At 42.1% G+C, this 14,288-nt stretch overlaps 1 protein-coding gene across 2 annotated transcripts in view; it reads right to left on the reverse strand.

Moving 5' to 3' along the window:
* The window catches only part of F11R (F11 receptor), a 99,216-nt gene extending 85,343 nt beyond the window's left edge, over nucleotides 1–13,873 (reverse strand). The window contains exon 1 of one of the 2 annotated variants that reach the window (XM_085638854.1): nucleotides 13,646–13,873. In XM_085638854.1, coding sequence (XP_085494980.1) covers nucleotides 13,646–13,700 — 55 coding nt within the window. In that variant the 5' untranslated portion in view covers nucleotides 13,701–13,873. The remainder of the gene's footprint in view (nucleotides 1–13,645) is intronic. The other variant, XM_085638853.1, reaches the window with a different exon arrangement.
* Nucleotides 13,874–14,288: the final 415 nt, after the last annotated feature.

The raw sequence follows: 14,288 nt of genomic DNA on the forward strand, positions 1-14,288 counted from the left end.
CTTGTTGTGACTGTGATAAAATGTAGGAGTGGCAGTGCCAGACGGACTCTAAATTTTGTATTGTTTAGTAAGATCATTCAAAAGAAACGTTGGTGGTCGATTGATTTAAACAACACAGCAGGAAATGTGTGCCTGGCAGGGTGCTTAGCTGGGCTATTGGATCATGATCAATGTATGGATACAACATTGACAGAGCAAGCTCAGTTAATGCACGATGCCCTAAACATCCCCCCCAGATACGGATGTCTCTTTGCAAGACATAGTCATTTGAAAATTACTTAGACGTGCCGATTAAAGTATTATACCACGAAGGCGGCTGGCATCATTTCACCAGCAGAACCGCTACCAAATCTAAAATTCTGTTTGTTCTTTTACATGAAAACCATTTTTATGGTGTGAAAGATATTTTTAAAAAATCCGCGGCGCTAGGTACTACTGCGAATATTACCATTCGGCCTATACCCACAAATACAACCACTTGTGTGCAGACTTCTGCAAATCTTGAATTACGAACAACTGCAGTGACCTTGCTAATGATCTCCAAAAGGTGCCCGCAGTGCCAGCTGTTTTGTTGTTCTACGGAGTGTTTAGAGCATCATCGTGCATTAGCCAAGGCCAGGAAAGTGAACGGTGTAAGCAAAAAGGTGTGCGATTCATGCGGTCTCTATGGCCCGAAAGTCATGAATGTGAAGGCCTTGAATGTGGTGTCTGTAAAGCCAGGGTGTTTTCATTGGATTCACATCCCTGCTTTAGGAGGAGACTCAAACCGCCAACCAAAACAGATGATTATATATTCTACGACAGAGTGCCGTCAGGAAAATATCATTCACGAGCCAAATTATATTTTTGCCAGACATATTAATGGTGCGCCTACTTGAGAGTTCAGGTACTACATGTGTCAATTTCATCAAGACATTCATTACATCCAGATTTTAAAACTATAGCTTTCTAGCACAAAGGATATGACTTATTTTGTAGTGAAAGCTTTAGTCCTTGAAAAAGTATCTATGTCACTGATCACTCAGGGAGGTAAACTCATGTGCGTTACAACCAAAGTATTCAATATCAGGTTTATAGACTCTATAAACTTTCTGCCCATGAAGCTCAGTAAACTTCCTCAGACTATGGGTTTCAACCATAACTACGTTGGTGCTATGCCCACAGCAGAATTTTATGGTGTAACCTATATGTCACCATCTGATAAAACAGAATTCATGTGCGGGTATGAATCTAACAAAGATAAGGTGTTTGATTTCCAGAAGGAACGCTCTCATTATAGTCAACAGGATGTGAACATTTTAAGAGAGGCCTGTATCCGCATTAGAGAAGTCGTCATAGCCATGTCTAAGAAACAACTTGGTGAACCCAGGTCAGGCTGAGGAGTATGCCTATGTTGACTTCGACCCTCTTCAGTACATCACTTTGGCTTCAGTCTGCTTGGCAATGTTCAGATTTTGTTTTTTAAAGCCTTACACATTAGCATTGCTACCTCGTGATAATTATCACAGACGACAAAGGAGATTCGACACCTGCTGTTCAATGGTTGATGTATTTGGAATACGGTGGGAAAAAAAAAAGCCATCCGTCACGCATAGAGAGGCGGGGAGCTTAAAATTGGGTCCTATTTTTTTAGCTGGTTATGCCGATGTTGACGGGATCCCCACAGCCTTTGAATGTAATGGTTGCTTTTTTCACGGCTGTCCAATTTATTATGCAGTAAACAATTTTAACAAGATGACCGGTTATACATATGGGCAGTTGCTTAACTGCACAACTACTAAAAAGGAGTTTTTAAAAAGACGAGGCTTCAATATCAGAAGTATTTGGGAACACGTCTGGCGTGAGCAGTTAGCATGTAATCTAGAACTGCAGACTTTTAATCGAGGAGCATGACTTACCCGAGCCCTTGAAACCGCGCAATTCGCTCTACAGAGGACGAACCAACGCAGTTACTCTTTATCGAAAGGCCTCTGGTGATGAAGATTTTTTACTATGATTTTACCAGCTTATACCCCTTTGTAAATAAGACAAAAGTCTGCCCTGTAGGACATCCCAAGATCCTTTATAAAGATTTTGGCAATCCCCAAAAGGTATTTCAGTCTAATCAGATGTAGAATTTAACTGCCTAGAGTACCTTTCCCCCCCCTGTGCTTCCTTACAGATTTAAGGGCAAACTACTATTTACCCTGTGTCGCTCCTGCACAGAAGCCAGACCGGCCTCCCAGTGTGATCACTCTTGATACTGAACATGTTCTGATCGGCACCTGGTGCACAGTAGAAGTGAATGTCACTTTGAAAAAAGGCTATGCGATAGATAGCATTTATGAGATATGGCATTTTGAAAATGTTTCTCATGATCTGTTTATTGAGTACATCAATTTGCATCTTAGAGACCAGCAAGAAGCTTCGGGTTATCCCCTGTGGTGTACCGGTAATGAGGAGAAACAGAAGTACCTGATGGAATATTTTCAGAAAGAGGGCATTCGATTACGCGCTAATAAAATCCATGTAAAAGACAGATTGCTAAACTGTTTCTCAATTCTCTATGGGGAAAACTAGGGCAGAGAGAAGACTGCTCGGAAACCACTCTAGTGACTGATCCAGAATTTGACAAGAACTTTCTACCTATTGCGAGGTGCCATCTTGCGAGTTCATAGATGATACGGCTGGTGTGTGTTGGTAGTATACCAAAGAACATTACCCACCTTCATGCAACGCTAACATTTGTATTGCCAGTTTCACCACTGCTTATGCTAGATTACAGCTGTACAAACTCCTGGAGTTGCTTCAAGACTGCCGTCTTTACCACGACAAAGACTCAGTATTTTTGTAAGCAAAGAGGGCGATGATAACCCCCCCTTTTGGTGACTATCTGGTAGAACTCACTAGCCAAACACCTTCCAATGAAATCATCACAGAGTTAGTCTCTGCTGGTCCCAAAACCTACGGTTACCGCTTATCAGGCGGTAAAATCTGCTTGAAGGTGAATCACCCTCAATGTTCAGAACCATGAAAACGTAATTTTTCAAAACTTAAGAGCTTGTCACTCAATATGCTAAGCACACCGAAAGAGATGCATGCGTTTCAGAAGGTGAGAGCTTAGTAGTGCAGCACCCCTGCATTGTAAGAATTAAAAAACGTTGGGATATTGAGACACGACCTCCTCGCAAAACATTGAGGGTTGTATATGATTAGCGCATTCTTAAAGAGGACTATAAAATCCTGCCCTACGGCTTGTAAGAGTCATCCATCCTCTGTGTAAGCACGGGGCTAGCGAGAAAAGGCTTTCTGCTTTGGGGTTTATAGTTTATTAGATGGTGTTTAAAGTATGGATATTAGATTACAGCATCCGTTCTCATGCATCCTCGCAGGTCCTTCCAATTCTGGTAAAAGTTACTATGTAAAAATACTTTTGGAAAATGCTCATCAAATGATGACCCAACCACCCACCAACATAGTGTGGGCCTATTCCTGTTGGCAGCGGCTCCACCAAGAACTCTCATGAAAGTTTCCACACCTCAAATTTGTCGAGGACCTCCCCGCCACCTTAAAAGATGACATTTTATTTCCCCCCCCCCGCTAGTGTTAATTGTAGACAATCTAATGACCTCTGCTACTGACAGCGCCGAAATTGAAAAAGCTTTCTCAGTATGTTCACCATCGGGATCTCAGCATTTTATACATTGCGAAGCACGTGTTCTGCCAAGGTAAGAGCTCACGAACCATCGCTCTGAACACCAAGTACATGGTGCTTTTCAAAAACCCCAGAGATAAACTTCAAATAACGACTCTAGCCTGACAGATGTACCAGGGTCGCTCTGGTTTCTTTCTAGAAGCCTTTGAGAATGCCACTCAGAGCCCCTATGGTTATCTTTTTGTAGATTTAAATGCTAGCACGTCAGAGGATTACAGGTGGACGATGGGGCTTTTCCCACCGGATCTTCCTGTTGCATATACTCTAAAAAATGTCCTCCCCGGCTATAAAAAGATGATAAAAAGAAAGCATCACATCAGTTTAGAGCGCCAACCCCCTAATGACCATGTCCAACCGGGTTGCGCGCAATCTCTCTTATAAAACTGTTGGTCTCATCATCCCCATAACAAAGGAAAGCTCTTCTATGCTCAGCGTCGGAAGATTTAGTAGCAGCGATATCGGAGATAGCCCTAAATACCTTGAAGGGCAAGGTCCCTTTGAGTCCTCAGCAAATCCGAGTGCTTAAAAAGAAAAGTAAGCTTGTTAAAAACTGAGCAATAAAAGGATCTCTATTAAAAATAAAAAAAAATCTTGTCAAGCAGTCGGGGGGCTTCATAGGATCACTGCTAGGCATCGCTATTCTGCTTCTCTCAAGGCCTGCTGTGCCGCTGGTGAGGACACATTTTTTTTCCAATGTATCTCGTTCCTAAACATCAGCTAGACAGAATGCGGAGCCCCTCAAGCGACGATGCTGACATTAGAAAATCAGCCACGGATCTGCTGGACGCCAAGATGAGGGAAATTCCTCAGCAAAGTGATTTACCAGTGCACGAAAATGCTAAGCTTTATATCTCTATTCTTCAAAAGTATCTGAACTTTGTCCATCATGGTAAAACGGAAAAAGGAGGGCCTGACTTTATTCATGCCAGAAAGTCAAGAGCCAGCCATTTCACCCGTCAGAGAGCAAGAATCACCAGCCTTTAATCTAGTTAATGAAATCTGACAATGTTAACCCCCCGCACAAAAAGAAAGCCAAATCACTTCTTAATAAAATGAATCAAAATAAAGACATAGCTTTCTGGAATGATAAGGGGGAACTTCTTTATAAAGGTAATGTTACACAAGGTTCAAACCTGCATGATTTGGTCAGAGGCGCGACACAAACACTCTTTTGCTAATCATAAAGTGCCTATTGGTTGGGATGCCTTCATGCACAGCCTAGCAGAAGTGAACATTCCGGCATCTGTGCTAGGACATGGTGGTCATAGTTTCTACTTAGAAGATTAAAAAAACAACGCCATAGCCCCTTGTTATTCCTTCTCCCCCCTGCATCACCATTTTCACATAACCCTCAAAGAGCACCCGTACATGCCCTCTGAGTTAGCGCCGATAACACTCATGAGTCCATAACCTCACCAGGCCATGCACTCCCACCAAAAAAAGGACAACAATTCAAGATATTGCCTTGATGGTCTGTTTAGCTCCAGTGATTTATAATAGAGATGTGTTATTACCAGGTTACAAAATATTGTATGTAACTACCTCATTTTTATCACACCGCATTGTTATGACTGTTGGCCATACTGCTTTGGTTTCTGGATTTTTATGTACTTCATTTTATTTTCGGCGTTGATACTTTGATTTTTATGCCACGGAACAATGTATTTGATAATTAGCACTACCTCATTATTCAACTATAAGCTTAAATATGTGATTTTCTATAATTTATAAATGTATTATTGTTATCCGTGATTATTACCGGTTACCAAAAATAAGCTGAGATTCCTTTTTATGTAACTTCCGCCGATTTGATGTCAGCCGTTGAAACTGTGATTTATGCGCCACGGCGCACAATGCATTTGAGAACTACCGCTACCTCATTAATCAACTATAAGCTCGAATTTCTTTTTTCTGTTGTCACTAAATGTTGTCAAGTATATGCAATTCCATACAATGAAACTAACTACATACAAATGTGATTTTCTGTTATGTAAGACGTTTTCAATTAAATTGCAAATATTGGCCCAAAATAGAACTTCTCCGAGCTTGTTTTTTTATATTTAATAAAAACAAATTGTCTAAAAAGCGTTATCATTCTTTTCAATAATGTGATGTGAAACTCACCAAATATTGTAATTCGTATCCTGCTTACAGCGCCCCATAAACTCCCCTAACACAAGATATGCACTGGCATGCACCTCAAAATCTATAGATCCGATCTCATCATACGCTTTTGATTTCACAGAGTATCATTTTGTAAGCCTTGATTCACAAATTAACAACCTATAAAACAGCGAAATGCGATAATCTTATCAAAACATTATAAAGGGCCGATTAAAAACAGATTTGGACCGATTCCAATATAGCCTTGTGGACCACAAGGGCGTGGCCACCTGTCCAAAATACATGGTGATGAGTAGTATACAACCTATATACTACTCAGGGATCCGATTTGAATAAGAACGATCGACAAGCCAATGGAAGAAATACAAGTGCAGGGAACATCCAATACTTCAAGAAGGGAGGCACAACTGAAGCAATTTATCAGTTGATTTTTAGAATTAGTGGCCTCCTTGTATTATTTAAATTTTCTGTTTCTACTGAGCACATTTAGATGGCTTAAGAGCCTTTCCTGTCGAAGCAGCAGGATTCTAGAGGCAGGACCTGGCAGATCAAGAAACAAATGGCAGGTCAGCACTGGTACAAAAAAAATAACCTGTGACTTCTGCTAAACCATGGATCGGAGTTGAAAGTCAAACCCAGACCACAGCACCTCCAGGATGCCAGGGGTTGTCTGGAATTCTAAAAGAGAATCCGAGCAGGAAATGTCTCAATCAGAAAGTCCCCATGAAGAGTCATATGAAAGTCATCAGTTTGATTTTTAGCCTTTCGACACAGAGGAGGATCAGCAAATATGGAGACAACATGAAATGTCCAGAGATGTCAACTACCTTTCTTTAAGCAAACACTTAAAAGGTTTAAAAAATAAACATTGCTGAATGTATCTTAACTCCTGCATTAACACTAATTTTGTAACTTAAAAAAAAAAAACTGAATATTATTCTAGCAGCCATCCATTTTAAGAATTCTCCCTCCCTAGAAAGCTTGCTCAAATGTGAATTAATTATACAAAATCAGTTTAAGACACCAATAACATTGCCATGCAATGGGGTTTCCAGCTTCATAGCCATCACTCTAGTTAGAAGCACCAATTGACAAGCAAAGCTGGAACAAGTACACATTACAAGGCGTGCTGTTTTTCTACATCAAGGGGTGCCATTCAATTGACTCGGCAGTGATGAAGACTTGCACATTTTTAAGATGAACCTACTAGTGAGCACATGCTCGCTGGTCGGGAAGGCCCATTATGAATTCACAGTGGTTATTACACTATTATTACTATGGGTCATTACACTATTATGAATTCACACCTGGTCATTGCTTATCATTGGTTGGCTGTGTCACTCATTTGCATGCTTCTTATTCAATGGCTTGCCTTACTCTTCTTCGGCTTGTTTCTGCCCTACAGTATAGAATCGTTTTGATTGGAAGACTCGCATCCTTCCACTAAACACAAGCAGGGCACTACCTTTTTCTTCTTCATTCAGCGCTCCATGAGAGTGCATGGGTTGGCTAGCTCTCTCCCTCATTAGCTGCTTCCCCCCCCTTCAAATTCCCACACACCTACTAAGTTGCTACCCGACCCTCACAGCTGGTCTCTAAAACCACAGCAACAAGGAGATTTTTGTTAAGGCGTGGCTGAAGAACAGACATTATGTTTAGCTTTTGTCTCATCTCCTGCATTACATATATTGTATGAAGCACAAGCTTTGATGGTGCTCCGGGAAAGTCCATCAGCTGCATTCATTCAGCTAGCGTCTTAGGCAGACGTTGCACAACACTTCACCCGAAGGCCCATAAATCTGATCCCTGGGATACTGCACAAGACAATACATCTGAAAAGTGAATTAGGCCTTATGAAACATTTCCCTTTACATGCCTACCTTCTTACTCTTAAAATTATATTCAAAGCTTGGAATGAAGATTGAAAACATTAAGTTTAATGTACAGCCTTGAGATGCAATTAAAAAAATGTTTTGCTCTTCCGCCAGTATTTTGATTTTTGTCTTTATATAGTTTTGTAAGCACTATTTTACATACAAACATTAGCAAAGCCAACAAGCTTGACACTTGGATTATAAAAAGGTGAGCACTGTTAGCTTTGCCAATGCTAGTTGATGTTGCATTAGCATGTCTACAAGCCTTGAGCTACCTCAAGACCAGACAAAAGCAGCCAATGAATTCCTCTGGTGCTTGGAATGGCCACAAAAGGTTGCAATTCAAATGACTCGCCAACACAAGAGGTGAACCTCTCTACAGTAAGGCAATTCATGCTGTTATTTTATACAGCCCACAAATGGGGAAAAATATATACTTTAAGACACAGAGCACACAACCTACCAACCAACAGGGTCCAGGGATAGATTTCTTCATTGCTGTATCCTAGTCAGGTGAAGGTGGTATCAAAGCCTGCATATGAGGTTGCGTGGGAGTCTCGTGCCATAAAACACATTTATTACAGTGTGCTCTTGGCAATTTTCTAAGAATACGCCCAGCAGCATGCCACCACCTATGCATCCCTCTCGACCATAAATACCTTTTGGTCTGGAATGGGTAAAGAGGCAATGATAAGCCTCAGATAGATTAGTGCCAGTTATGCTTATACCAACTCATCTTTCATAATGTTGAGAAAATCAGCATCCTGGAGACGAGTCACAAGGTTGTAAATGCCAAAGTGAGTAGTAAGGCTCAGGGGTTTGCTAGGGCCACTACAGATACTGTGGTCCATGTTGACTAGCAACATTTTAACCTCCGTACAATGCGGACACAAATCAATCTATAGGCAGTGGAACATTTTACTAGATGGTACCATTGCAAGATCTGGCAAGATAAAGAGCAGAGCCTACAGTCAGCCATACAACTAAAGAAAGTTCAATTGTCACATGTAGCCAAAGAAAGAAGGATTCTACAAGTCGCAACGCAGGATTTGAACTCCAAATCTCAGAATCAGGCTGTTCCCAATGTGCAGTTTAAAGTGTTGGATAAAAATTATTCAGAGGGTGCCGTGGGACATGCAAGTGTGAGGAGAACCACTGTGGGCCCCTACTCCAGATGCTGCAAAACCTCTCATGGGCCTGCAGAAGACCACTCCAATTGGGCATGGCGGTCTGACAAAGACAACAAGTCTCAGTCAATGACTGAAGCAGCGTATTTAAGTTCCTATCTATAGGTGATTGAACAAAGGAAACTAAGTTTCAAGACAGAACGTCAGCTCATATCGACAAAGTAGGGGTCAGACAAATCTCCGCTGCTGAGAAAAAGTTGTAATAGAATTCTAATCAACACCATCAAAGGACACAACGCTGTGAAGAAGAATGCCACTGGGAGAATAGGAATGCTAGGGAGGAGCAAGAGGATATTCACAATCCTGTCCATAATGAACACCCGTAGAAGATATTGGCCTCTTCTGCTTTGGGGGTCCGGGGGGGGTGATGGCTGATAAGTCCAGGTTCAGTAGATTATTCATATTATCAAAACAAACTGTATAGTCCATGTTCACTTCTGTGTGTCACAGGTTTCCTCCCTGATCAATTGTTAGCTTTTTTGTTACTTTTTAGATTTCACATCTATACTCATGGATGTCATTTAGGGGTCGCAGCTGTGAACCCCGACTTGCCCCCTGCTACCCAAGGCACTGCCTATGCAACCCCTGGCATCAGATGTCCTAAAGGCAGTGACAGAACATAAATAAGACAGAGGGCTCTTGCGAGTCTCGTTTACTTTTAGTAGCCAGAAGTTATTTAGACAAATTCTAAATGAGAATAAATGCGTTCAGGAGTAAAACACTCGGCTACTGTGAAACAAAATGTTTCCATGTGAGTTGCCAATGGCATCCTCATTTGAAGGAGGAGGAAATAGAAAGAAGGAGAAAGAGAACAGATAGGAGACATGGGATAGAGGCTATAAAGAGGCAGTCAAGAAAGGTCACAATGTCACTTTCTGTGATGTCATTACAGACATAGGGCATGCGATACCACTTCCCCTAACAAGTTGGTGAATCGACGTCTATGGTCATACTTTGCACAATTTCGTTAAGGTTGGGTGATGATTACAAATATAATTAGTTTGTCTCTGGTTGGATGACTACTTAAAAATGGCCTAACTTCCTATGACCCTACTACTGGTTACAACACTGTTCACCATGCCATTCTTTCGGAGAGGCTTGAAAACTTGACGGGCACAGCAGCGGCATGCACACAGTATGCAACAAAACTAATCACCACTTGGTTCACTCTCAACAGTGAGGTAATATTCTCTCTCCACATAAACCTCATTCAGGCGCGCAACAGTCCCCAACTGGATGTGAACTTATGGGCCCCAGGCGTGTCCTACACCTGGCACAGATAATTAAAAGTACCTGTAAAACACAGTTACAGAGGTAGGAATAAGACCCACAAAACCCATCTCAGATTGACATGTGTTGAGAGAATACCAGTGATCATCTGAAAATGCAAATGGTTGAGGTAATCGCCATGGACCGAAGTCTGTGTGCCAAGGAACACCCATTGCCAAAATCACTACGGCACCACTGATGATCTGTGCACCAAGGTAACTCCTCCTCGTCGTCGTCTACTGCCCATCCCCGACTGATGCAGGGGAGGGTGGGGGTCTTCATGACCCCACCTGCCCAGGGCTTGATGGGGCCTGGTGCCTTGCTGTCAGTCAGGGGAACCTGGACTGACAGGGTTGCCCGCTCCTGGGGCAATGTCAGATATCTGCTACCCAGGCAAAGATTGGGATGGCTTCCAGTGAATTTGTGGCTCCGCTTACTTTAGAGACTAGCTCCAAATTGAATCGAAACTCCTTGAATAGTGTAGCACATTCATGCATGTGGAGTCAGGCAGTCTGACCACGGCATTGTACATGGCAGACAGAAACCATTAGGTCATTCGCCCCTTCATCAGGCTTCCTTCGGGATTAGATACTTTGCATGCTTCCTTCCAATCCTACATGCTGTTAGGGCAATGTATCCTTACAAAACAAAAGCCATAAAGTTGCAGAGTTCAGTAGCACCATTCTGTTGAACAAGAAGTTGCAAATTGCATTATACGCATGGATGGCGAGTACTCTGAAACTACCCGGAGTATTGTCAACCTGAGATTCAACGTCCAAGCAGAAAAAAGGAGATCACAAAACGAATGGGCGTGAAGGGTAGATCAACGGGCAAGATATTTCAAAAATAAGAGCACACTTTTTATGGCACCAGAGAGAACTGCAACCTGGACTGGACCCTCCAAACTAATTTTGAAAAAAATCGGGACCTCAGGGGCAAGGTATGGCGATGGACGATGTTACAGCACTGTCTAGACAGATGTACCATACTACCTTTCACAACTTTCTTGCTCTCAGTTTTAGTGACCACGATATCATCAGGACAGCCAGAGGTGGAGTAGGTATACTTGTGGAGAGGAAGAGGTAGTACTGGCCCTTTAGCTGTGCTTGCGTAAGTGGCTCCCACTATCCATTCAGCCCCATTTAACGGAGGTCCTTCACACCTCTCAAGTGTCCAAGTGTCCTTCATGCACCACCTTTAGAAGTCAATGCGCCACCGTGATGGTGCACTTTGAGAAGATCATAATCGTTCTTCAAGTTGGAGGTTTTGACACAAGAGTAAGCCTTTATCTGCTTCCCACATGGAAAATGTTTACCCTAACTTTTCGTGAGGGGCTTCAAATCTGTATCTCTGCTTGCCACTCAAACCAAAACAGCAGGTTTCTGGGTAGCCATACTCATGTCAGCTGCTAAACCCATCAACTGGCTGGGAAACTTATGATAACCATGACAATCACCGGAACCTCAGAAAATCCTTACACTCTAGGTTTTTCTTCTGTTAGCTTGTCAAACTCATTTAGGCAGAAGGACTTTAAAAAAAAGTAAATTTAATTTCTTATTGAGTTCTAAAATAGTTGTGGTCTATAACAAACCCTAATGACAGTCAACACAATGTAAAAATAATATATATTTTGACCACATCTAAGCGTAGAAGTTCAGATGAACAGAAAACACTGGCTGATAACGTATATTGCAACAGACACACTGGCTGATGAGGGGTGAAACCCCGAAACCTGTCCTAGGATGCTCGTTTCTGGTCCAGGGAGGACTTGGCAGTTCAGGCTGGCCTGTTCCCATGAGGCACAGGGTCAAGACTGATTTGCATATGGCAAGGTCTAAACTGGGGTGGCAGAGTAAGCAAAAGAATGGATTTAACCCAGATCTCTTGACTTGGGGTGAATGTCGATTTATTCTGCATTCCATCCATCAATTGTGTGTCTTTTGATAACATATAGTGAGCACAAATACATTTTTCTATTACACATATTGTTCATCCTATGAATTTTGTATTTGAAGTATTAGGTAAGAAAGGGGAGATGGTGGTGCAAGGTTTTTGGAGCTTTACGGCACTTTAGAAAGCCGATATTCACAATACTCAAGAAAGGCTGGTCCTAGTGCTGAACACCCTGGACACCCAATCACTGTGGCCGTCCTGGGACATGCAGGCTTCCAGCAAAGACAACCCTGGCGCCCACACACCAGATTTTTAAGCCCAATAACATGACGCATGTTTTTGTTGACTGCATTATCCAAATCCATTCAAGGTCTGGCTGTCGGTGAAAGATATTTCCAAGATGGCTCTGGCACATTTCATGAGCTCTCCTAGTATTTTCGTCTTCGTTATCTTTGGTTCTGAGATAATGTTTAAAGGACACCGCTTTAAAGCTACCTCGCGTTAGCTGGGGTGGAATTCCAGCCTGGTTTCTCTTTTACACTTGATTATTTTTGGGGTTCCTAAAAATTAAAGACCACAGGTACCAGAACGCAAAACAAAAACAGGAAATACTATTCCAAGGAACGTTTTAGTGGGAGCGTGACATTTTAATGTACATCGATATCTAAATGCCATTGAAAATATTTTAATTTTCGACTCGTGGAAGGTCATAAAACTATCTACAGTCACACGAGGTTATCGTTACAACGCCCCCACAGCAGTCCAGATGCACACTGAAAAACAGGTATAATGTAGAATGCAAAAACAAGTGCCACTGGAATTGTGAGTTTCGGCAGCCACTGCGTTTTCCGCATAACTGCGGATCAGTCACACAATCCGTCTTCTGCTGAATAATACGTAACAATGACAAAATAGGTAATGCTATCACAAAACGTGCCATATAGTTTGCTTTTTGCTGCAGAATAATGTGGCACTCCCTTTCCACAACAATTCCAGTGGCCAGGTATTACGTTACGTAGAGCACACTGGAACCCTTAATAAGCTTTGATTAACATGTGACAAGCAGTATTGACTCGGTTATATTACGTTCATATTTCCAGGCAAAAACCCGGAAGGTACTCTCCTAAGATGTAATAAAAAAAATATAAAATAAAAAACCCACACGAAACCTACACACTACTTTCGTGCGCGTGCAACTACTGCATTCTTCTTTAAAGTATGGCGTTTTTATTAGAGCAAACGGCATGTCCTTTCTTTAAATTAAACTCGCCTAAACGGCTCTTTCCTCGAGCACCGGTCAAACCTCCAATTCGCCCTCTTCCGGGAACCAGGTGAGAAACATAAAAAAGCCTCAGTACGTCTTGTGAGCTAAAGTAAATTTCCACTTCTAAACGGCTACTACTGTACATTATGCGAAAATAGTTTTAATTTTTTTTTTTTTTAACTCAGTCGATAAACTAAAGCATGTTCTGATCAAATAAAGAAAGCCCACAAACCTAATTAGAGAAATTCAAATATGTTCCCAGGGTCAGAGACCGAGCGCACCAGTGAGTGAAAACCGCGGAAGTACAAACAGAGTTAAATAATGTCAGACTCGTACTTACAGGAACAAAGTACTAACATCAGCAACGCCACAATTTCAGCCTGGGAACCATCCATGCTTCCTCGCTTCTCCTAAAACCACGTAAAAGTGAAATAAAATAGAAACAGAAGCCAAAACTCTTGCATCGACTAGGCCGAAACCGAGATAAAGCCCGGAGCAAACAACGAAGCCTCGGCCCCGCCCTGCTCGGAGTGACGTCACCATGCACACACCTAGCTCGAACTGACTCACCTGTGCAGGGCCAAGAGGGCGGTGATTGGGTGCCTGAGAGTGTATATCACTGGATACTGTCTGTGTCAGTCATTCTGAGAACCAACCGGCGCTAAGAGGATTGTCTTCCTGTTTTATAAACCTGCCTTTCCACGGCAGAAGACTTTTTTTTTGAAAGGCGCCTGCTGGAGGTGAAAGAAACCAACATGCTTTCGTGGGTGGAGTTAGAGCTGGGATGTGCTATGTACTTGGCGCTTGACACAGAGGCATAAAGCTGGCATGTTTGCCAGCTTCACGTGCGATTTCTTTTAAAACGTAATTTTGCTGTTTTCCAGTTCCTTTTCTAAAATCTATAGTTCAGTTTAACCTACCCCAGCATCTGAATTAATTTATTTATTTATGCGTTTTTATATAGCGCGAATTGTTGGGTATCA

Source organism: Triturus cristatus, chromosome 12, assembly GCF_964204655.1.
Source record: "Triturus cristatus chromosome 12, aTriCri1.1, whole genome shotgun sequence".
Classification (NCBI taxonomy): Eukaryota; Metazoa; Chordata; class Amphibia; order Caudata; family Salamandridae; genus Triturus; species Triturus cristatus.